The following is a 25746-nucleotide window of genomic DNA, read 5'->3' as shown; positions in this document are numbered from 1 at the left end:
TAAACCAGTGATTCTCTGTCTTCTTAGGTGCCTTCTCTTTTTCTTTTCTTTTTTTTTTTTAAAGTGGTTTTTTTTTTTTTTTTTTGTACCAGCCCTGAGTCCAGAAGTGGTTGGTCTTTGAACTGGGTGAAGAAATATGTAGCACAAATTTGTCTTGTAGTATTGTGGCTCAAGGAGAGACTGAAAGGTGGTGGAGATGCCTGAACCTCCAGTTCTCTCGTTCCTTTTTCCCAGATCTCCAGCAGTAGTTTTTAAAATAAAGGCAGAAAGTAGTGCCAATTGTGCTGCACAGGCAGCAATTGCTGTTGACTTCTGTACCTTACTTTTCACTTTGATCCTAAGCGCAAGCTGGGCATGTTCATTGATTAATAATCTCTGGAAAAGACAAGTGTTTGACAGAAATGAGTATGGCTGATCTTGCCTTTCAGGGTGGCACACTGTTGAGATTACCTCTTGAGGGCCTTTCTAGTCCTGTTTTTCAGAGACAGTGTGAAAATGTCGACTTTTTTTTCAAATACAGACACCTTTGGATGCAGATTTTTAAAAGATTTATTATATTAATATTTCAATAGGTTACTTATGAATTATGAAGATCAGGGAATAACTGAGTGACTGTTCTGACTTTATTGAATCAGAATGAGAAGAGCAATATATGTCTATGAATAGGAAGATCAGTTTGATTGTCTTCCCATAACATGGCTAATTTGGGCTAGCTGGAGAAATCCAGTTTCAAGTCATGGCTCTGCCACAGAATAACTGTGAAGTTTGAGGTAAATCACTTCTTACCTTAGGTCCCACCTGTAAATTGAGCAGCAGCCCTTTCCTCAGCAAGGCTGTTGTGGGCATGACAACATAAAATATGATGTGGTGCATTAATGGACTGCATTAATGAGAATGATGTGTTAAGACAAACTACTAACCCTTCATTTCCCTTGTGAGCCTCTACCGTTCCGGTCTCTTGGAGACAGCAGAGCTTATTCCTAATGTATGCCCTATGAAGGAAATACTGATGCTAAATTCACGAATCAGCTATCATATCTGTTTCTTTCAGGGGAAAACAAAAAGAGAGCAAAAGCCAAACAAGCATGTGTTTTCCATGTTTAGATCAGGAATCTTCCTATCAGTGTTTTCTTCTTTATTAGCCCAAAATTTATCTCTTCTTTTTTTTTAAGTGGAGTCCAGGTGTGTTTGGTGGACTGATGTCTCCTGTGTGTATCTGAGGAGCTTTGCTTATTTCACAGAGTATTTCAGTGGATTCTGCTTGCATGAACATTGAAAATAATTTTTTTCATATTTAACAAAAATATCTCAAATGCACTATACGACATGTCTACTGTTTCCCTTGTGTATGCCTCAGAAAGGAAACAACTAGCAGGAGGGAGATATGCTAAATGGGGCTTCCTGCTCTCATTGCTTAGGTTTAGGCTGGAGGAAAAGAAGCACTTCTAATTCAGTATCAAGAACGGGTCTGGTTATGCAAGGACATGTCAGTTCATGCCCTTGCTGACACAGAAGGGACAATGGAATTTGTGGTTCACATAGTGGCACAAACCATCAGCTTCTCTATTTTATACATAGTCCCAGGACACCATCTTTATTTCAGTAGTTCGATACTAAAGGCCTAACTTAGACCACTGACTGTGTAGTAAACTAAATTTCAGATGAGATAAAACATTTTCAGAAATCATTTGTTGAAGCATTACCAAAAGAACTTTAAACAAATAATATTGTCTTGGCTCTATAAATGTTCCAACAGGCTTCTTGGGGTGGCTCGGCTTTGATATCAAGGAAGCATTGCAGACTTCTTCATGGCATCCACCGGTAAGTCAGTTTAGTTCATGGGAACATTTACCAGGGACTGAGATGGAAATTGTGTGGCCTGTTGGTCTCCATGACAGCTGCATTTTCCAAAACACGTATTATTATTAATTGTTTCTGAACCTACGGATATGTGGCGTAGGGGAAACCTGGATTTGTCTGCTTGGATTGTGTTTGGCCACTTTTGAATCTCTAGTACCCATGATTGTAGGCGCAATTTTCTCCTCCCACCCCACCCTCTTTTATAAATTTCACAGGGCTGATTCTGTCGCCTGGAATCCTCATAAAATGCTGTTGGCAGGAATCCAGTGCTGTGCTCTTCTGGTGAAAGACAACTCTGTAAGTCCTCCTGTCCTTTTATTTTTTTTTTTTTTTAATGCAGTAGACTGTCATTGCTGTAATGTGGAAGTGGAAATAATTAGGAAAAAACTGAGAGTCAGTCTTACTACATGCGGTACAAAGGTTGAATGATATTTTGAATTTCACCACAAAATTAATAAAGGGTGAATAAGAGAGCAGGGCCAATCTGATCCAAGTCACCATACTCACCAGTGGTCAAACTTTGCAGCTGGTGCCCTTGCTAGTTAACTTCTGTACATGATTTGCATTCAGAATTGAGTACTTTGGCACCAGGGTCTGCAGCACTTAAACACCGAGCTCATCAAAGTCCTCAGAATAGCTGTCATCCATTGGGACTGCAGCAGTACTGCGTCTGTGTTTAATGTAGCCAGAGTTACTCTTTGTGTCCCCCTGTATGGGTGCACCAGAATAAGAAAGGAGAGGAATATGAGTCAGAGCACGTGCAGGTGCCGAGCTGTCATTCCTCATTCTGCTTGTTCTTCCTCTTCACCAGGGTGATTTAGGTTTTCCAAAAGCCATGACTAATTAAAAGATCTAGCAAGCAAACGACAGAGCTCATAACAGATCTTAAGTGCCACAAAAATGAGATGAGTCTTCGAGGTGGTTAAAGTTCCTGCTTATATCTTTGTGGAATTCTGCTGTCTTAACAAAGAAACCAGTAAGACGTTAGTTATTTCAAGCCCCATATCATACTCAGCCCTGCTAAAACTTATGTCTACTTTCCACCATCGGGGGTGAGCTTTAGCTCATACTTCATAGGTTGTAAATGCCCCTGAGGTTTGCATCACTATTTTGTGGCCATGGTTTACAAATCTCTGTCAAAACAGCTGATAGTTTCTATTCAGTTGGTAGTGGTTAGCTGTCCGTGTAATTGGTTACTAACTCCTGGTAGTAAGAACTGATGAGGACCAAAGAGCATAGATGCTAATCAGCGCTCTCTTGGAGCTGATTGCCCCAAGCCAGGGGCGAGACATGGCAGGACAGCAAGGAGAAGTGTGCATCCTCATTTCCTTAGACTAGAGTCTGTGGGATTAAATAGCATTAGACTTCAGAACTAACTGTCCATCACTTCATATTTATTCCAGGATGAAAACCAAGCAGAATGAAGTTATTGACTAAGATTAATGTGGTGTTTTAATTGCAGGCTTGGGAAGAATTCAGTGCTGTATTTTTAACTAATTAGGCCCAGTACATAGATATAGCCCCAGGTAATGATTAGACTACTTGGGCTGCATAGTGGAAATTTCTCAGGAAGAAAGAGGAAAGAAATAGAGAAGAATGAAATATTCTAGCTGCCCTGGCATTTAGAATCACTTTACAAACACTGTTCCAACTTCAGGGTCCTGGCAACCTTTCTGCATCCTCCTCCATGCTGTGTAAAGTCTGAAAGAGCAATCCTATTCCAGTTCTAATCACAGCTAGGCAATGTTGTGCTGGAAATACTTGTAGAGCTGAATCCCAGGCCACTGAGGGGTGAAAACACAATTATTACTGATCATACAATCAGATCCTGTTGTACAATGAAACACATTCTGCAAAGTAGTTTTTTTTCTGCATGAGGAGGAGAGAGTGTTTAAGTCTGTGTTTAATTCCTGGAAAATTGGCACTTAGATGTTTTGTGTATGTGCCAGTACAGTCTTTATATGCAAACAGACGCACATACAAATTTGAATACTTTCTTATTAGCTTTTTGAAAGTATTGGAATATAAATCCTTAAGAAAAAAAGATCAAATGCATGTTTAAGATGCTTTGGCAGAAAGGCTTTTCTTCACTTTGATCCTTTCCATACCAGAACAGGCAGCTCAATCCAGTTTCCCCATTAAAAATGCTATTTTCATACCAGTAACTGAAGGGAAGAGTACATGTATTGGTCTTTCACTATGGAGCTTATTCCACTGCTCCTAAATTACATAAATACCTATGGCTGTGGATGAAGCACACATTTATACGTTAATATAATTCCTTCAGTGGGAATAATTCCCATCAGTGGGAGCTGGAAGAGTTTGGCACACATGGCTCTGCTAATGAATGTTCAAGGAACCTCAGGTAGTTTCTGAAGCGGGTGAATTTTGCAATAAATCAGAGCAGCAAATTGTCAAACATAGATCTTAGGTCCAATTTATGAATCAAGCCCTAGCTCCCTTTGAAGGTCTGATTAAGCAAGTTATGTTAGCCTGTCTTCCCATTTCCTTTGAGGTCCAGTTGGAAACTGTGGACTACCTCAGGAGTAGGGTTAGGCATTTACAAGTGGGCAGATAATGCCCGTCAGTTTTTCTTTGTCTCTCTCTCTCTTTTTTTTTTATAGATTGTTTTACAAGCCCAAGCTTTGTATTTTACTTTATGTATGTAAAGATAATCTTTAGAAGGAATCATCATATTTCTGTGTAGTGGTAACACTCTCATTTCCCATTAGCAAAAGTAATAGTGGCTGATTTGGTTTGGGTTTTTTTGCCACATAGATCAATATAGCTATGTAGTTTAACAATGTTAATAGGCTTAAGACATTACAGCTAGATTATTAGAATAAAACATTGTATTTAAATATTTTCCTGTATAGATTTTTTTCAAAAAGGTATGAACTGCAGTGAAATGCTGATAAGAGTATCTTCTATCCTTAGTGAAATAAAATTGAAATGATTTCCAAAGAAGGTAGAGAAAGAAAAGAGAAATACATGTTTGACTTGATTAGAAGAGAGAAGCATTTTCACCAAAGGGAAAAATAGATTGGTCAATCCTCTGTAAAAGCTCAGATCAATGACAGTAGTTCTCGAGTGCTTGAAGCACTCAATGCACAGCTTTCCCTTTTTCACTGCCGTATGCTGAGTAACTTTTATCACTTCTGTAATAAAATAGACTTACTCAGAAAACACTTGTATGGCTGTGATGTGAATTGCAGTGACTGCACAAAGCTAGATGGACCGGTATTCCCAAAACATTAGCGAGTCAGCTTTGTTCTTATATGTTCTTAAAATTCTATCAATCAGTCTTAGGTTATACATACTCCCTTAAGACCACTGAGCTACTCCAATTTGTCCTTGCTGTAATGCATATAAACGTGAATATTCTCACAATATAAATAGAGAACTAATGTTTATCACCAATGCCAAAGTTCTGTGACTCATTAGAGAGCAGCACTAGATTAGGTAATTAGCAATCAATTTTAGCTAATGAGCAGAATTTTCATTTATTAGTTAAAAATAAATTCTCAAAGAATGTAGCTAATGAAAACCCAGTTTAGCACAGAATAGAATTGACTGAGGTGATCATGATAGCCATCTACAGTGTCATCTCTTCCTCATCATTAGCAGATATCACAAAGTATTTATCCCAAAGATAGCTACTTCCCTGATTCTTTTCCAGGGCAGCTGCAGGAAACACTCTATTCCTATTGCTTTCTGCTTGGGTTTAGTGCAACTGAGAGCTCCTTCTCACCTTTTGAAATGAATTACAGGGGTGGCCTTTTGCACTGCACTGCTTTTGGGAATTTTCAAGTACGTAATTCAAAAGATTGCCCTTATTGCTTCAGATGAGGCAAATGAGGAAGATGTTTGTCTTGGGGAAAAAGATGTTTTGTTAGTGAAATTGAAATTCACTTTTAACCAGCAATGGAAATGAGAAGAGATCAGAAGGCTTGCTGTAGGTGTGTTCAATGAGGAAAATATATTGAATTATGAAACTGGAGCTCTTATATATTGATTTCAGTATCAATAATTATTCATTTATTTGCCATTAATTGGAACACACAGCAACTATCCATAGACTTCATTAAAACCAAAGGTTATTTGATACTTCATAGCGGATTGGGGCCTCCACGAAAATAGTATTTTCATTTTCTAAACTTTAGCAGCCTCATTATAAGGTAGAGCACTACCATTGGTCTCTGTATGAAGGGTAGAAAGATAAAAGATGTTGAAGTAATGGGGCAGTTCTAATGAAATCTTTGCAATTCTTCTGAACAGATGGAGCCGCGCTCAGTTACTGTGTGGAAAATTGTTGGGGTCTTCTTGGAACCAAGAATATTAAGTTAGGAAGTGTACTTATTTCCTTTTTCTTATACTTTTCCGTCATTTATCTAGGAAAACTGAGATGACTTTTTATGTCTTCAGCATGTCTGAGTCTATTAGTTTTGAGACAGCAGCAATCAAGGAGTAACTACTTTCTTGAGCATAAAATGTTTCTTGGATTTTTTTTCCTCTTCTGTTGTCTTCCCCACCCAAACTCCATTCTGTGATGTTCCTTTTCTCTTCCCTTCTCTTTCTCGCCCACCTTGCTTCTTGCATTGCTCCGGCATATTTCTTTCTTTCTCACAAAAGCATGATTTCTGTCTCCTTTCCTGTCTGCTCTAGTGGTGAGCTGGAGGATTTCACTGTACTTGGCTCGGGAAATTGACAGTAGGCACTGTCTTCAGCAGGATTTCTTGAGCATGTTGCATTATTAGTAAGATAAGCAGATGGAAAAGGATCATCAAGCAAGCATGTCTTGTCAGCTTCAGGTGCAGCAGGAGAGGTTTTGTGGGTTTTTTTGTTTGGTTGGTTGTTTTGTTGTTGTTGTGGTGGTTTTTTTGTGTGTGTTTGTTTGGTGTGTTTGTGTGTTTTGTTAAGTGAAATATGTTTCCAGGAATTTGAGTTCACTCAGATATATTGAACTATTTGTTCTTGTTGCATTTTCACTCTAGAGCATTTGTTTTAAAACCACAAAACTCTGCAGCTGTACTGGGATCTTAAGTGAACTCCTCAGTTTTTCTGTAATATTACCAAATGAGTTTAGGTTTATTGTGACAAACAAAAGATATTATGTCTCAGACAACAGGCATGAAGGGAACTAATATCCCGTGATGTCCTCTATTGTGCAGCTGTATAACATTCTGATAAGGCAGAAGATAGTCGCACATTGATCAACCCTACTATACATTCACTGCAGAAATACTGTGCAAAATTTTAAAGCAAGAGACAAAGCAATTAACTGAAATTCATGGATGTTGCTGCTTTTTTTTGTCTTTTTTTTTTTTTAATACCACGTCTAGTAAACTTGTATTTCCACTGCAAATCAAGGTATGAATAAGGCACAATGGCTTGACAGACTCCTGTTCCTGTTGTGCATCGGGTAGCCAGAGAACAGAGCTGTAGAAAAGCTGTAAAGGATGGATGCTTCAATGCTTGACTTTTCTTTGGTTTCTAATGTCTTCTTTCATTTCTAATGTCATCTTTCTGTCTTTCTTTATCTAATGAAGTTGGAAAGTAGTTGTGAGAATCTTATATACTGCAAAAAACTGCACCCAGCATTAGCTTTCCAGCTATGGCTACTGTGCGCTGCAGCAGCATATTATCACTCCAATGGCTGCAAAGGGAGAGCAGCAGCTGCCCCCTTTTTTTTCCCCAAGCTGTCACTTAAACTGTCTTTTCACAAGGCTGGATGTGCTGGTCCTGTGGCTAAAGAGTTCAGACTGAATTTGCTGTCCTTTTTGCAAACCAGCGATATTACAATGGGATTGTCAAACCCTTACAGAAGTTGTGGAGAAACCTTTGGTGGTGTTCTCCTTTTGTGCTCTACGAACAGATGAGCAGGGTTTTTTGTTTGTTTCGGTTTTAGTATTGATGGAGTGAGTTGAAAAGGTTAGGAAAGAGAGAGAGAGACTCATTCTGTGTATGCCAGTGGATTATTTTTCCTTTGGATTTTTTTTGTCTTGACCTTTTTTTCCTCTATTGCCAGTTCAAAGTTATTAGTAATGTATTGTAACATAGCTCAAGAGTTGTATCCTTGTTATGGGAATACGACACTTTGGTTAAAAATGATGTCAGACACTGTCTGCCATTTTAAAATCAGACTTGCAGCAGATGCAGAGAAAAGGATGAAGTGTGAAATTCTTTTTCAGTTGGTTCAAATTGAAGAGTGATGTTGAATTGGAAAATGAGTTGTGCTCTTTGAGATACTGTTCAGCAACTTCTGTTATGCTGTCCATTTCTATTCCTTGGTCTGTTCTGCACAGAAGATTTCTCATTCAACTATCACTTAAATACATGTTTGCAGATTTGAATCAGATGCTGTAGCCATGTTTTTATTCTCATTTGAATTTCTATTCTAGTATTATGTTATAGATTGTGGTTTATTTTTCTTATACACTTTTAATACCAGTGACAATTTTACAACCTTTTCTGTCTCCTGGGCTACTTGTGGGGCCATGCTCATCTCTGCTCTCGTAACCTGTTTTCTGCCAGGCCTTTTCTCTACTTCATGGTATTACAGACTATACTTCAATATTTCATTCTTCAGCCAATGGCCAGTGCTATGCCTCTTCTCTTCCCCTGCCATCTTTAAACCTATAAACGCCTCTGTGCTTTCTGTTTCCCAGCTTTGTTGCTTGCTGGAACTTGCCACATTACTCGTTTATCTTTGTCTGTTTTCTGCTGCTCTCCTCTGCCCAGGCAGCCTCTCAGAAGCTGGAGGCTGGAGATTGCTGAATAAAAACGATGTCATTAAAAAAACATAATTAGGGTATGCTAAAGTACCTCTTCTGAGGTTTATTTTCAAATGTTAAAATTGTCTGAACTGTGAAAAGAGACAAAAATTGTGACTGTACTAATCTCCTTGTAGTGTTTCCATTCAAACAGTCAGATAGCCTATGAGAAATCCTCAGTGACTTTATTTTCTGGTAAGGGCTAAACATTTATTTATTGGGGCTAAAATCTTCCCTACCTGCATCTAACTGTGCTGTATATAAATTTCTTCGTTTGACAAAGAGGGAATAGACTGAGGTATTTGTGAACACATAAGCAGCTCCTCAGGGGCTGTTTTTCCAATCTATAGACTGGAGCAGTGGACATGGGCCTCTCCTTCTTCTCCCTCTTTCCCACCCATGTATGTCTTTGGGTCACTGTTTCTGTGGTATCCCCTCCCATGGTTTCTTGAGAACCAAGTCAGAATTCCCCTTGAACCTGCAACTCTTTGGTGACATTATGAAGATTATAATTAAAAAAAAGTTTCCTTGTCAGTGCTGACTTCACTTGGCTTAGGTTCATCTAGCGTTCTTACAACTACACTGTAAGCTGTTAATAGTTTCCCACATATCCTTGTCAGATAGGAAAAAAAAAAAAAAAAGAAAAAAAAAAAGGCTTTGGCTTGTGTCGTGGTTTGAATGCGGGGTGACAATAAAACAGTGGCAGATGTATTGTTAACTCCCTCTCCCCCCCTTTCCCCTTCAGCCCCTCCCTCTCCCCCCTTCCCACTAAGGACAGGCGATTGGGAGGGAAAGAAGGACAGAGAGAAGAGAGTTGGAAAAATAAAAATGTTTTACTAATGCTACTAATAAAAATAGAGAAAATAATACAAAATATACAAAACCAATCTTGAAGGTCCCAGCAGCTGCTCCGGCAGATGTGGGGCTGGCACCTGAAGTCCAGGACTGGACTCTACAGCCAACCGGAGCTGGATTCAGTCTGTCACTAGGCCTCAGTTCGCAGGGACAACTCGCAAGGTCCTCTCCCAACGTCGGCCATAAGGAAAAGGGACGAGATCCTTGTGATCTCCCACTTTTATATGAAGTATGACGTGAATGGGATGGAATATTTAGTTGGTCAATTTTCAGTTTACCTCCTGCTTGCACATCTCGTGAGATGCATCATTTTCAATGACCTTGCATTCCATTGCTATGTCTACCAAAACATGTACCTAAATTTCAGGAAAACAGCAGTTAGTAAGACGACTTTAGCTGACAGAGAAATTCACTAAAAGAGAAACTTGTTTTTAGCAAAACCAGGATAGCTTGTGAAGATAAAAAGGTTTGAAAATGCTTATCAACAATCTAAGCCTCTATTGTGTTTCCAACAGGGCCTCCTGAAGAAGTGTTATTCTGCCAAGGCCGCATACCTGTTCCAGCAGGACAAGTTCTATGATGTCAGCTATGACACTGGTGACAAGTCCATTCAGTGCAGCAGGCGTCCGGATGCCTTCAAATTCTGGCTGATGTGGAAAGCTTTGGGAACCACAGGCCTCGAGGAGAGAGTCAACAGGGCACTGGCTTTGGCTAGGTACTGCTTTGCAGTTTAGAATGTGTCTAGTCTGTTGAATGGACTGATGTGTTGACATTACTGATGCTCTGTATCCTGGAACAGATTACATTGTTAGTTTTTTCCCCTCTCCTTTTGTTTATATATAATAGGAGGAACTAATAGTAATAATAATTAGAGTTATTACAGTCGCTACAGTATTTAATAGTAGTTATTACTTTTAGCAATAAGCATAGATGTCGATAAACATACAAGTCCAAATCAGACTATCAATCTACATTGTTTAAGATTTATATTATCTGAACCAGACATAGAACAGATTTAGCAATATACCCTCTTCTAACTCATAACTGTGTGTTCTGGTGTTAATGTAAAAGTAGCCCAGTGTGCCAGGCTCTGAGCTGTGTCTAGCAACACATGAATTAGTCATTTTTCTGTTCACTTCTGTTCACCATTAGAAAGCTGGTGATGTGGGGGAATTTGTATGAGGACACGCTGTTAATGTTAGGATGTAGTAGAGGTATATGCATGCATATTGTTCTGAGATACTTCTTGATTTTTCTCCATGAGTTTGCTGAACTTCTTAATGCTCACGGTATATTCTGTTAGGGACTGAAGTGCCCTTTTCTTGCAGTCTTCCCCTTCTCCGCCCTGTTCAATTTTAATAAGTTTTTGGTCTTCTGCAAAATTCTTGCTAGAAAGCATTTCAAAAGTAATGGTGGTGTCTCTGTTTCTGGGAAGAAACTTCCATATGCATGTTGTTTCATCTTCTGATAGAAGAAATAATATTGAAGATGTCCCATTAAAAACAATTCACTTGAAGTATCATATTTGTTCAGAATTTATACAAGATAAGCCACAATTAAAACTTCACCAATTCCCGGGCTAGCCATAAGTCAAATCATTAATTTTGGAAAACAGTCATCCATATCATATTGCCATTTTATTTTTTATATGAACTACTTAGTTGAAAATATTTGAATGTTTACTCCAGTGAAAATTAAAGGACTAGACTCACTTTAATGAAGTCACTTAAAGAAAAGGTTACAATACCCATGACCTAAACCCAGAATGGATTAGAAAAAAAAAAAAAAGAAAGAAGCAAAACCAGAAAATTCCAAATGAGCTGTAGCCAGTTTATTTAAAGCCACTCATTGTTTGGCTGGTTAAGTGTTCCTTAATATCTTCTGGTTAAATTGCACCTTGTTTTTTCTCTGAAGCATTGTGCTGTTCTGTGTCTATACAGAATAAGTAATTCATTCCACTATCAGTAGGAGAATTCAGCCTTATCAAGGTCACTGGCCAAGGTCATTTGACTCAGAGTATAGTGATTAATGACCTTTCTGGGATCGGTATTTTCTTTGAATGTTGGTATTCAGCTGGTAGCACTTCTAACGAGTGACTGGGTTGTGTCTCTCTTTTTTTTTTTTCTTCCCCTTAAGAAGAAATTTAATTCTAAGTCATTATCTGATGAAGTGTGTTCTTTACAGTTGCTGCATTGCTATATTGAGTTTGCATGGACATGGGCACTTTGCAGCTGAGACATCAGGTTTATTGGGCACAATGCCAGGTTTCCTAGCTACTCAACAGCTGTGCAGCTTTTCCCCTGATTTGTTGCAGTAGGTTTTACTTTGATGTTGCGAAGATAGTATTTCAGCATTTCTGAAGACAGACCTGGATTAAATCTGGAAGTAGTCCACTGACTATAAAACTTGAGAGCAAGATTGCCTTTTTTTTTTTTTTCTTTTTCCCCATTGCCAGGCAGAGCTGAAAAACTTTTTGGGTAGTTGGGTACATGCAGGCATGTATTTTGGTTGCATCAACCTTTGCATATTGGCTATTTCATTCATTTCTTCTTGTTTTGGAGATGAATAATTTTTTCAGTGTGTTAGATATCCCAAGAACATTGTGATGCTGTTTGGAAATGCTTATTTTTGAAATATCTACAGTAGAGCATCCTGCTGATCACTTCAGAATCTTTTCCCCAGTTATTTTGGATGTAGGGATGTTGCTTTATGAAGTACACTACAAAGAAAATAGAAGTAAACTGCTTTTAGAACACAACGATAAACACCCCTGCATTTTATGCTTCAGCATCTTTGCTGTTTTTCTGTCTGATTCCTCTTCTGACACCCACTCTTAGCAGACATGTCTACTTTCACTGCAGATCTCCACCCCTCATTTTCTGCAAGGCTTAATCATAGCAAATGCCACTTCTCTGTGTACTCCAGTCCTCACTGACACTCAGGCCTTTCTGATGTTCCACAGCCGTGACACGATAATAAAACTCCCCTGTCAACTGTGGAAAGATGCACAGAGTAAATTGCTCTACTGCCATCAAATGGTCCTGGCAAGATAAATCATGAGTGATGAATTTTCTAATGGCTGAGTTGTTAGGCTATTGGCAATGTAGTTAAGAACATGATTAGCAGCGTTGTGACTGACATCAGATATCCTATGTCAGATGGTGGTATAAAAAAAAAAAGGCATTTCTGGTAACAGGGCTGGGTATTAAGCATTGTAAAATAGGTCTACCAATTCAAGTCCTCAAAAAAGAAAGCAATCATATGTAGAGGTTTGGGTTTTTTTCATGATTTGAGTGCCACTGTCTTGTGAATAGCCTGCTAGTTTTGCTGAATGTTGGTTTTATGGCACAGACAAGTACCTTCTAATCAACAGGACAGAAGCACTGAGCTTATTTTACTCAAGAAAATTCCCCTACAGAAACAGGTCCCCCCGAAGATGCTCACATGATAACTAGCCTCCTACTTACCTTTCAGCATGCCCCTCTTTCAAGCTGAGCAGTAGTGTGGGCATTAACAGCCGGGTAACAAACAAATGCACATGGTAGGATCTAAATGATCACGGCAGAAAAGACTCAGAACCTCGTCTTCTTGTAATGAGAGAAAACATCTGCGCAGTGCGGCACGACTCATGGAGCTGCGTGTCGTGGGAACTGGCACTCCACCACAGCAATCGTTTTGCAGGGTTGTGTGCTAAGAGGTAATGAGTCACACACACAATACTTGTTATTGATCAACAGCGTGACAACTCTCTGTGCTGTGTTTTGAAAAACGTATATCATCTAGGGTATTGTTTGCTGCCTCCCTAGCCAACCTGTTTCTGCAGCACATCTGCTGGATAGCAGGCATTGCAGATATAACTCTGCTAGAGGTGTCCCTGTGGGGACAGGTTTCAGGCATGTGGATAGGACCAGGGGGGTTATTTTGACAATATTTTTCTTCCTCAAATAGAGGATAAAATAATTATTTGTGTGGTGACCAGTAATGCAGCTGCAGGCAGTAAAGTGCCAATTTATACTGCTGAGGAACAGATTTGTACACAATCAGTAGTTTTAACTGTTTCAGTTTTATTACTGTTAGACAGGAAAATCTTTGTGTAGAACACTAAAATTCTGTTGAAATGGAAAAGCTATGTGAATTTCAGATTATTTCTTTGGAGTTTTCCTTGGGAAGGCTTTGAAGGTGGGGTATAAAGAGAGAAGTCCCAGCTATTTCAAAGTGTCATCTTTGCTTCAGAATTCATACGTGATGTGTGCAATGGCAAGGTTGAGGTAATATTTTAAAAAATGTCTATAAATTGAAGCTGTTTAGATCCAAAGTTTTGATTCAAACCCATCTTCCCATTGAAGCCTTCTGTGTTTTTCATAGTGACAGGTGAAAGAGAAAAGAAATACTTATTTCAATGCATTGTTAGCATAGGATGCCCAGGGGTTATTGTGCATTAGTAGTAGTGGCTCACTGAGTGGAAATGTGTACTCTTGTGCATAGTGTGGAACAAGGACAGTACTGGGAAAATTGCTGGGCTTGAAGGATGTGGAAACTTTTAAATTCTGGGCTAAACTAAGAGGTCCTGGTGACAGTAGTAGTGCCAGAAATGTCAGGGTGACCATGAAATGAGACAGCAGCACAGCATCAGCACTTGAGAAAAATAAATGGAGGAATTAATTTGTAGAGAGCATCATCAATGGAAATTTGCATTGGGAAAGTTCACAACCTGATGCAAATAGAATCAATTTGCGCCATGTGGCTCCATTGAAAATCTGTGCCCGAGGACAGAATTTGGCCTTTCCTCAGTGCTGCTTGGCTGGCTGTATCCTTCATTTGTCTCCAGGAGCTGATAGCTACTGCATTTTCACAGCAGGTAGAAATGAGGTTTAACTGTTGTTTCTTTAGAAGAAAAAAAAAAAAAAAAAAAAAAAGGAAAAAAAATGTATACATGTTCAAGACCTCTTTTATTGTTGTCTGTATGTATTGCTTTGTTCTATGCTTTAAAACCCTGCATTTTTGATTACAGATATCTAGTGGAGGAAATTAAGAGAAGAGAGGGATTCCAGCTTCTTTTGGAGGTAAGCTAAAATGGAATTTAACTGTTGTTTTTATTGGGGGTTGGGGTGGGGTGGTGTCTGTTGTTTTATTTTGTTCTTTTTAGCCGATTGCCAATTTGTATTTGAAGTATATAATTTAATAACTTTATGTAGTGGAGATACACAGGTATGATTGAACGCACATAATGTGCTCTGTATTCTCTACCATCCCTCTAACTGTTTTCCTAGTTTCTGGGCCTGTTTGCCACAGAGGGTATAGATGGAGCACTTTTCTGTGAAAGTGAAGAATCTGGCTGCAAAAAAGCAGTGCTTGCCAGACTTATGGATAAGACTGTGTGCTGGATGGTAGAATATTTTTATCCTAAAAAATGGGCTTTTCAAAATTAAAGGGTTTTTTTCCCTTGATTCTGTGTCTACACCCATCTTCTAAACCTGTCAGCTAATTACCTGTTAGTCATCTTGCTTGGGGGAATGTGAGTAAAGGGGACAGAGCTAAAGTGCTGTTTTCCACTTATCCTCAGGTTTTTGGTTAATAAGGCTAATATCTGGGGATGTTGCAAAGATCTGTCCTTTTTAGAAAAAACTTCTGCATTGGTGGAAGTGTATGTGAGCGAAAGACAGCTGGGTATGTAGCATGGGGAAGAACAGAGCACACGGAGAAAGAAGAGAAATGGAGTTAAGTGCTGCACATGGAGACTGACACACCATAATGATGCAGATTTGGTTTACACTTGCTGACACCATGAGTATTCCAGGTTAGGCTAGAAGAAATACAAAATATAAAAAATGTTTTATACCATTCATACAATATAGATTTCTCTATTTAATTTTGAAAACTGTTAATTTGAAAGTGCATGCTGGGAAACTTTACATGGAGTGGACAATTTTGGGCCAGCAGCACATGGTGGGGTTACTGGAGTGGCGAGTCTGTTAAAAGCTCTCCAACCTCTGTTACTGTGGAGCTTTGCAGAGAGCCCAGGTCTACTGTAGATGTGAAAGCTGTTGGTGAGAGCAGAGACTGCTGTTTAGGTCCTGCAGGAACACAACACCTGGATTAAAAGTGAGATTGGAAGGAATGCTGTAGTATGGGCTGTGCGGAGGAAGTTGAGCAAGTTAAGAAAAGGTTTTCAGGAGTGCAGGGAGACAAGCAGCGAGAATTCAAAGACAGACTGCTGTGAAGCGACTCAGCCCAGTTAAGCGAGCCCTTTCTGAAAAGAAAGTTGGACTTCCGACAAGAAGCTCAGGAAGACAATCCTCTGATACATGCAGTGAGGAAAGTCCTGTAACAAGAACCGGTCTATGACCTGGAAATGCTACTTGTGCTTGAGTCATCTGGAAATCTTCTGTGGTATATTTACTTACTTGCTTGGATAGGAGTTGTGACAAGACAACCAGAAACAGAGTGAAGCATGACTGGGAGTAGTTAAGTTTTTTCTAGGGTGGATGGTATTTTCAGAGGGCGGTGATGTGTATTTGATGTGTGAACGGAAGCTGAGATAATCAAGAAAGCAATATAGGCAATGGCAATATGATAATATATGCCATCTGTCTACTCCTGCCATCCAATTTTGGATAGATTTAAGACAAACCCTGTCAGAGCGAACTAGTGCTTGCACTCATGAGGAAGCCGCTGCCTTTTCAGGGTCTGTGTTTATGTATGTACTCAATGTGTGCTCTTTGGGGAAAGAAACAGGCCTCTTAAGAGCTGAGTTTTATTTCATTCAGTGGCAGCAGGTGGCAGGTTTGCAGCTCTGTTCCTGCTGGCAATGATATTCTTCTTGATGATTAAATTGTATTTAATGCATTCTTTGAAGCGAGGCGGAAAATGATATGAGCAGTTCCCAATGCCCTTTCATGAAAGAACACGTCTCAGCTGGTGGGCTCTCCTCACTCTGGAGGCTGCCTGGGATTGTAATAGCAGCTGCATTCACAGTGGGGCAAAGAGATGGTGTGACCCAGCTACCAAATTTCCTTTTAACTTCTTTTCTTTCAACCAGTATTAAAGAGGGTGGCATGTGGGAGGGGAGAGAGGTGTGTGAGTTTATAATCCACGTTATAATCCAGACGCCAGTTAAATATTGTGTTGCAAATAATGTAGGTCAAGACTGACTGGTTTATGGGTAGTGTTGGATGAGATTAGAAGGCACATCTGTTTCTCCTGCTATTGCTACCTGTACCGGTTTTAAAAAAAAAAAAAAAAAGTTACAAATTAGCAGGAAATGTAGAGACACACTGCACAGGTCTGCTGGGAACATTTTCTCAATCATATATGAAACAGAAACCTCATAAGCACAAAATGCCTTATTCTATACTGCACAGTGAACAGCCATTCTTGTTGGGAGTCTTGCAGCTAACTCTCTGCTGAGATTTAAGGCAAAATTTCTCTGGAGGGAAGCAAGGATGTGGAGTCTCAGTCTTTGCTTGAAAGACCTGCTTAGATATTGGACAAGATATATCCAGGATATGGCATAAACCCTGCTAGGGGTCCTGAGATTCTTATAAAATGTGGAAATTGAGGAAGTCAGCATTAACTCCAGCACTGTGTAGTGTGCTGTATGATATAAAAGGAGACTGCCATTGTTCAGTAGAAAAATGGCTGGGTTTGTAAGTGTTGAATGATCACAAAAATTGAGTTTGTGTGTTTTGTGTAAAATGCATCATAGGAAATTTCCATTTAAAAAATATTAAAAAGAAAATGTATTATTCTCTTTAAAGTTGCTTCAATTTGGAAATCTGTAAATTACCTCTCTATGCCTCTCTTACACTTTTTACCTTACCAAAGTTTTTAGTGAGCAAAGCAGAGCTAAATATATATATATATAGGAAGAATAAATGAAAACGGAACCCAAACAGGTTTCCTTTTTCTGGCAGCAGGAAGAGAAGTGGATGGTATGAAAACTATTTCTAGTTGCAAAAAGGGAGACAAAAAGTGAGTTGGAGAGGGAAGTTTTAATGAAAAGGGTATAAACCCCAAAGCTACTTTTTCCACCAAAAAAACTAAGCAGAACTTTTTGATGGTCTATAACATGTATTCCTGTCCTATTTGCTATGTCTCATAAGAAATCACTTGTTCTCTCATTTAGCCGGAGTATGCAAACGTTTGCTTCTGGTACATTCCACCAAGCTTAAGACAAATGGAGGATGGACCTGAATTTTGGCAGAAGCTACACCAGGTGAGTGTCGCATAAACAGTGGTATCTGTAGCTTACTGATTTATCTGTGTGCCAGATAAGAATGTGAAATAGCCCTTAGCTTTGCTCACCATTAACCTATCAGTAGAATGGGAATTTAGTCCTTAAATAGATGTTGGTAGGGTTTAAGTTTGTTCTCTGTTTAGACAGGACTAATTAAGAAAAAAAATGAATGTAAGAGGTGCAGACATTTACAAGTATTCAGCTTACTATCAAAGCTGTTAGCAGCTGGCAGAACTGAGAGACGAGGAACATTGCCTGTATTTCTCATCTAGACATAGACTGTTCATTATGTGTTCCAGACACTTAAATGCTGTCCTTGGAACTTGTTTTGCATTGTCTATGATAATCTATGATAATTCAAGTGAGGAAGTGCTTAAGAATGTATTTCTGATGTTAAACAACCCATAAATGACAATGGGAATACAATGGGAAAAACTTCATTGGTGAGCGTTTTGGTAATTCTCTGTCATCCTGGTAGACAATCATTATCATGAAAAAAACCAGCAGTAACATTTTGAAGTTACTAATGGGGGATCAGTAGTTAAGACTTACTTAAGAAGCCACTAGGCACTGTGGTATTATGTTTTACTGAATAAGCTTTTCTGTGAGGACTTGAATTTAATTCATTGTTTTCCTCCTCTCTCTAGCTGCTTTGGTGTTCTGCATTTATTTTTTCCTAGAATTTTTTCCTAGAAATTTAAACTACAATGTAGATGTGTATACCATATACATGTTGCACATGAAATACATTCTATATATACAAGCTATACATACTATATATACATGCATACTTCCTGTAACATCTGCTGTCCTTCCAGCAGCTTTCCTTTAATAGGAATTGCTTTCAATTTATGCTGAATACTGGTGTCTTTAGGGGTGAGGTCTTCCTTAACCCTGTCTTCATTGCATTGGAAAGTAAATTTAACTTTTGCAGTACAAAGCCGTGCATAGCTGCCATGTGGATACAAGGGCTTTGTATTTACCATGCTTTCACAAAGTGTGGATGGGTTATGATTCTTTCAAGTGGGGCTTCCCTTCCTTTTGTCAGAGTGGAAGGTCTAAATATACGTATATGCATAAATAAGCACACACACACAGAGCTGTATGACAGCTCCTCTGGAGGACTGAGGATTTGGAAAGGAAAAATGAGAAGGCATAGAAGAAATAACGCTGCGGCTACCACCTTTTGATTTATGCATCTAGAGGGAGGCGATTAAGGAGGGAAGAGATGAAGCACAATGAATGGCTTTGAGCATGTATATTTTGTGAGTGGCTTTTTGAGTCTTAACATAGTGGTTCTTTGCTCTGCTGCTCTATGGTGCTTCCAGTCAGGGTGGGGAACAAATGCCTGGCATTATTTGATGTACTGATGCAGATAGACTGACCCTGGAAATGCAGATTTCCTAGCCAGGGTTTTGTGGGAGAGGACTTGGAGGGAAAGGAGCTTGTGTGCAGTTTCTCCCAAGAACTGAGCACTGTTGCAGATCTCAAACACTCTTTTCATGGGCAAGGTGACATTTTCTTGATTCTTATGCTTCCTCTGATGAAGCACTAAGAAAATCCCCAAACATATTTTTTTTCCCCTCCTCCCTGTAAAACCCCTAAAAAACCCACCAGATAACAGAAGAAAACTCCACACTATATGGCACAGATTTATCTCCTGAGGGATTGGGAGAGGAAACAAGTGGCAGGTGCTAGTTGTGTTGCTTTTGGCATTGCTGGGAAGTACTTGAACACTACAGAAACGAGGCTGTTACACAACTACAGTGTGTTATTTCCCCTCTGATTCTCTACAGGCCCAGGTCTGGGGTTACTTTGCTTTTTGGATTCTGGGGTCTAGTTTGGAGCACAATATGTGTCAGTGAACAGACAAGATGACAGCACGGGGTCACACAAAATAAGGCTGGCTTGACTTTTCCAGCTAATGTCAATTTATTCTAACATTACTGATGCAAACAGCATAGTCATTATATTAGTAATGCATTAATCAGTACAAATATATAGCTGGGCGAGAAGGAATGCATTCTGATCAGCAAGGTGTAAGTGATAAGAAGATGAAGACTGGAGAGATTGTAGCATTATGCCATCAACAGGCAGATGGGGACGTGTACAGTCTCTTGACTGAAGGTACTTCTGAATATTCCCATCATTTCACTAAAATGAGCATTTAAAAGCTTTAGTTCACAATTCACACAACATTTTAACACCACAATTATTTTGTTTATCCAGAAATCAATCTTCATTTTTGTTGACCTGCATATCTGACAACAATTAAGGAAATGTATGTCTTAATAATCCCTTGAGCAAGCAATTGATTTTATTCAGCTGCTTGTTCAGCAATATTGTTCAGAATAACATGCTGTCTTCTAAGGTTAGTTATGTAAGTTTTAGTGCTGGCGAAAGCTGGTAAGAACTCTGATCTCAAGTCCTCTGCTTCATGAACAATTTGCAAAGTCCTGTGCAAAATTACCCTGAAGGTTTTCTGTTGTACTGGCTTCTCCAGCTTCCATGGCCCACTTTATGTGGAAATGTGTCAGAGCTGACTGGGTTGCAGTGTGATACCTGATTCTGATGTCAGTCTTCTAGCTGTCCTACATAAACTGTGTCACTCAGAAACCCTTTTTTTTTTTTTTTTTTTTTTGTGGTAGGCTGTTTGTTTTAAATTCTGAGGCCTTGGACTTTATTGTAAAATTTGCCCTCTTCAGAGTCTCCAATATGCCAAAAAGAAATGTGGTAGGAAAGAGTGGCCTGAAGGATTTGGGACAGCCACTAGCTGGTCATTTGAGTCATCACCTGAACACATTAAAGAATGAGAAATAACATGGTGGTGGGAAGTAAAGAACAGCATAAATGGCACATTACTCTGTCACCCAGTGAAACTGAGACTTCTGTGCACATCCACAGTCTTTACAACACTTTAATTTTTTGGGATTACCACAGGATTTGGCTGTGTAGTGAAACTGGTTCTATATGAAGGACAGCAAAGCTTTGGATGTAGTTGGGTGGTGCATGATAGTCCATGCCCTGAATATTTTGTAGTACTCAGTGCATAGCACATGACATAACCCATAAAGGAACCTGTGATGTAAGGTGCTTTTCACTGACATTCTTCACAAGTAAGTGAAAGAGGGATTTCTTGTAGAAACCATACAAATGAGCACTCTGTGGTAATTGGGGACCGGCTGTTACATTCAACTAGAAATATTTTCAAGTGGTTTTATTTTGTCATTGCAAACTGGGGACAGTTGTCTCTGGTGTGGAACTGACACAATTGATAGGGAGAAGGAACAAGCCTCACGACTGCTGTGCTAGTGCTGTCTGTGCCCCCTTGTGGTATTTTTGCTCCCCTTCCTCTTATGACATACTTAAGATTTACTTTGTTTACTGCTGAAGATGGTCAGTGTGTCACAGAGCCACAGTGAGAAAAGTTTAACTGGAAATGGCAAGCCAGAAATGGAAGTGAGGGAAGAAAGTGGGAGTGAGGAAAGAAAGTAAAAAATTAAAGCCCAGACCATTCCAATTTTCATGGAGGGTTTTTTTGTTTGGTTGGTTTTCTGTTTTGTTTGCTTGTTTGTTTGTTTTTTCCGTAACCAAAAACATCTATGCATATTGTTACTTGTAACCGTCTTCTCTTTAGAAAAGGTGGCTTTCTCAGCTTCTGCTGAAGTGTCTCCAGATGATGCAGAATTAGCTGCTTGTTAGTAGTACTGTCTCTGGAAAGCCTCCTGGCAGCACAGAGGGCACAAGAAAGGCTTGGAGGGATTCATCTGGAGCTATTGCTGTCCTGTTGCTCAGCCAGCTAGCCATGCCATGTGCATTCTGGATCAGCTTGTAATCTGCTCAAATTCAGTGTGGTCTACAGGACTAAGAAGTAACCACCTTTAACAGAGCCTTCCTCTTGTGGCAGTCTGTCTTTGCTGAAGGCTCTGGAGTATAACTATAGGTAGACTACTGCGTATTGAATACTGTTCCGTAAAGAAAGTTGGTGGTATATTGCTAGGTACCACTTCAGATCTCAAAATTTGGGTTAAAAAAGTTCGAGTATGTTCCTTGTAGCTCTTTTATACTTTAGAAAGTTTTTCCTGTTCTATAGCTCTAACCAACATATGCTGGAGTATCAGATTTCCAGTAGTTCAGTAAAGCTTTTGTACATGGCTGTTAGCTTCAATTATTCAAAATTCTAAAATCTTAGTCTCAGACTCTACTTGTGTGGTGGGTTTGGGGTCATTCTTTTTGGTAGTGTTGTTTTGTTTGCTTCCTGCCCTTGTCTGGATTTTTGGCCAAACACAAAATTTATTTGCTGTATTAGAAGGCTCAGGATATAATTTAATACTAAAGCCTGGAATTTCATTTTTGCACCTCCCGTCCTTAGTAAAATGTAACCTTATTCCTGCCTTTCCCCTACACTTAAGAGAAGAATATAGCTGTCTGAAGGCATATTTGTAGGCATATTTGAAGGCATATTTGTAAAATAGCCTGTCAGGCTGACTGGTGTTGTGATACATTTATATAATGAGAGGTTTCATATCAAAGTAGAAATGTAAGAAGGTTGAAGTGGTGTTGCCTTGGCAACCTCTGAATCTTGTGGTCTTTGTGGTATAAATCAAACACTAATCAAGGACATGATTCAGTATTCTTTATGTATTCAAAATACCTATTGACTATGATACGATATTTGAATGGGAAGAGAAGACAAAACCTCCAATTGGTTAGATTAATGATATTTGCCCTCCGTATTTTGCAATGACGAGAGAAAAATTAAATGGATTATAACCACAACAGGTTTATGAACAAGAAAGGTCCCCAGCATGTCACTGCAAGTGTGTTTCCACTTGGAATTTTTGAGCAAAATGTTGTTACTTGAATGCCTGGCATCCTTGTGTACCATACTTTGAGTTTTTCTTACACTTGAACAAGAAAACAGTTAAACAATATTTTTATATGTGTGTTTGAAGAGTAATAGTAGAGACCTCCATCTGTGAACTTTGCTTACATGACAAATTTTTACAGTAACAAGTAGCCTACTGACTCTGGCATTGAGCTCTGTTTGACACAAGTTTCTGTGGAGGGCCACATCAAATGACAGGAAAATCAATGGTAGGATTTACACAGAAGTATATGGGAATTAGATTGGTTAAATCATTGTGACTGACATCTAGAACTGTTCATCAGTAGTTTGTGAATACTGTATGTTAATCTAGTTGTTTCTGGTCCCATGTGCTTTCTTGTTGCATTGAAAGAATGTAATCTTGTAGAAATTCATTTGGAAAAGAACAAAAAGAGTGCATTGAGTTCTGTGTGTGTTTTTGTTGTTGTGGTGGTTTTGTTTGTTTGTTTGTTTTTCCCTCAACATGTGAGGATTGTTAAGAGACGGTGCCATCCCTTAACCTTTTTGCTTTCTCTCAAAGCAGCCTACAAATCTGTTGGGGACTTCAAGAAACAAAAGTCTGCAAGTAGAAGAGATTGCTTTGGCAGGTCATAAAGATAGACCCTGCAGGGGGATGGACTGATCATTTCAGGGAATCAGATGGGGATCTCCAAAGGTGTTGTCTGTAGAAATTTTGTTTGTCACAGAAATTCTTCAGGGTCAACAAAAGCTTCAGATTCATCCTATGTAACTTGAGGCAGTTAACCAAGGAAGCTACTTGAATGGTTGGCACAGTTTCCCTCGATCTTTAACACAGAGAAGAAGGGGAACTCCCAGATCATGACTTAGGCAACGTGAAGTCAGAACCACCCTTTTGAAAGACTTGTTCGTCTTCATTATACGGACCCCAGCTTAGCTGCTTTAGTTCATAAACAGAAGCAAGAAGAACCCAACAGTAGATACTGAGCATGCTACGTACTCTTTTAGGCCCCTATTTTATGGGCTCCTAGATGTAAGAGCTGCAAGATCTCCTCCCAGTTCAATGGGCTGAGCTGAATTCTCTGCATTGTGCTCAGGAGTGGCAAAACTGCAGCATTTTTGGAGAAGCGAGAGTAGGAGGCCCAGTGGAGGCAGGGCTGCAGGCAAGGACCTTAGGGGAGAGAAGCACAATAGGCCCTGAAACCACAAAACGAGTAATAAAATAATAATGAGTGTTTATGTTGTAGTGTGACCATTCCTCAGCAAAGTATCATGCTCAGAAATTTAATAGTAAAGTAAGCACTCACTTGTTAAAGTAACAACATATCTTATTTTTCAGCTACTAGTACATGATACAAACCAGCAGATGAATTAAGTCTTTGTAGTTTAGCTGCATAAAAATGATTGTTATTGTTAAGCAGAGAGATCTGAGCTCTGATAAATAAGAAGGAACAGTACAGTGGAATATAATAGCAGAGGAAAATTATAGCAGTGTTACAGTACCTTATTAATGAAAAATTTGCACACTTTCCCTTTTAATATATGTTCTTCTTCAGTTTTATGTAACTCATCAGTACAAAATTGTAGCTGTTAATTAAGGAAGATGTTTAGCATGACGTTAAGTGTCTTCTCTGTAGAATTTGAGTTGTAAGAACACAAAAATAACATGACTTTTAAGAGAAAGTTAATTCAAAATAGAATACTTTGGTTTTTGACTGCATATCGGCACATAACTGGAATTCATGTCTTTGTCTGTTATATTTATTCTTGCATGAGTACTGAAGTAGTAGTGCTAGACTAAGAGACCAAACTCAGAGGAGAAGTATGAATCAATGCATTTTACATTGACAGTGTCCATCTTGCCTTAGTATTAGACCCAGGTGCTAGCAGCACTTCAGTATATATTCTACATTGGTGGGGGTGTATACCTGCTTAACTTTCAGCCACATATAATGGTTTGTGAGACTGACCTGATCTCACGCTTGCCCTTTCATGGGATGACTGGCATATCAGATGTTTACATGGGAATAGAAAGGAGGTATATTTGTATGACTATATTGTAACCTACAGTAGATACAATAAGACAAGGCAAAGATGTGAACTGTTCGCAGCCCATGCTTTCTATAATAGTCCCAAGTGATATTCTAGTAATTATTGATACGTCAGTTGTAGAGATTTATGTTCTAGCTCTTTGCTTGGCCCTTTTTCCAGACTGGTGTTTCAGGAGGATGGTACCAGTCAGGCTCCAGTCAAAAGTAATCCTCTTCATGCAGCAATCTTTACTTTTTTAGGACAGTGATACTCTTTCAATTGAGTTAAATAGGCAAGAATCAACACTTTCCACTTAATTCTCAGCATCTAAGTTCTGCCCTTAGGATAGCTGACTATTTCTATTCTACCTCTCAGTCCCTTCCTAGATTTGTAATATCAGGTGATATCTAGAACTGGCAATATTTATATCCCATCCAGCAATAATAGCACATCTGGCAGCGAAACATCTCTCTTGTAAGAGCACTGTTAAACAGTTGATAAATCTACCCCTCAATTATTGGAATAAAGAGAAGAAACCCAAATGGCTTTGCTGCTGTGTGCTTGACGAGATGAGAGTGCAGGGCAACTTTTATCAGAGACTTAACTTTGAGCTGTGCACGTTCAAGACCCACTGGGGACTGAGGTCTATTGATTCCCAGTGCTCCGCCTACAGAAACGATCAAAGCTGTGGGGAGGGAGTCTGCTACAGCTCCATATGCTGCATCCAGGCTGAACAAGGATTTTGTCTTTCCTGAGCCACCTGCAGAGCAAGATTGCTCAGGTCTCCAGAGGCGAAGTAGGTTTCACACTAATTGTTTCTTGCTTGAAAACCTTTTAAGGATAATGAAGGGTCCAATCATTCTCCATGTGGTAATACACATAGTGGCATTAAATGAATCTGGGGGAATATACAAAGTGGAGAAATATATTGTGAGGAAATAAAATCATGAGACAGATTCAAAGTAAGGGACTCAAACCTTCCAGGGAGATCAGTGCAAGAGGTATTTTCATCACAGTATGTGATGCTCTGTGAAGGTACATTAGCTAGTTCAGGTACTAGGACCTGTATGGCCACGTGTAATTACGGTACTTAATTCACGTTAAAAACTATCTCACTAGGACTAGTTAGTAAACATGACTGTTCT

The 25746-nt window shown here is 39.2% G+C and overlaps 1 protein-coding gene across 3 annotated transcripts in view; it reads left to right on the top strand.

Moving 5' to 3' along the window:
* GADL1 (glutamate decarboxylase like 1) overlaps window positions 1-25746 on the top strand; it is a 103379-nt gene that overhangs the window by 60632 nt on the left and 17001 nt on the right. For all 3 annotated transcript variants that reach the window (XM_065627559.1, XM_065627558.1, XM_065627557.1), the window contains exons 10-14: window positions 1757-1821; window positions 2076-2157; window positions 10004-10203; window positions 14500-14551; window positions 17614-17703. In XM_065627559.1, coding sequence (XP_065483631.1) covers window positions 1757-1821; window positions 2076-2157; window positions 10004-10203; window positions 14500-14551; window positions 17614-17703 — 489 coding nt within the window. The remainder of the gene's footprint in view (window positions 1-1756; window positions 1822-2075; window positions 2158-10003; window positions 10204-14499; window positions 14552-17613; window positions 17704-25746) is intronic.

The sequence above is a fragment of the Caloenas nicobarica genome, chromosome 2, assembly GCF_036013445.1.
Source record: "Caloenas nicobarica isolate bCalNic1 chromosome 2, bCalNic1.hap1, whole genome shotgun sequence".
NCBI lineage: Eukaryota > Metazoa > Chordata > Aves > Columbiformes > Columbidae > Caloenas > Caloenas nicobarica.
The sequence above is the reverse complement of the archived record's forward strand: the minus strand, read 5'-3'. Positions and strand labels throughout refer to the sequence as shown.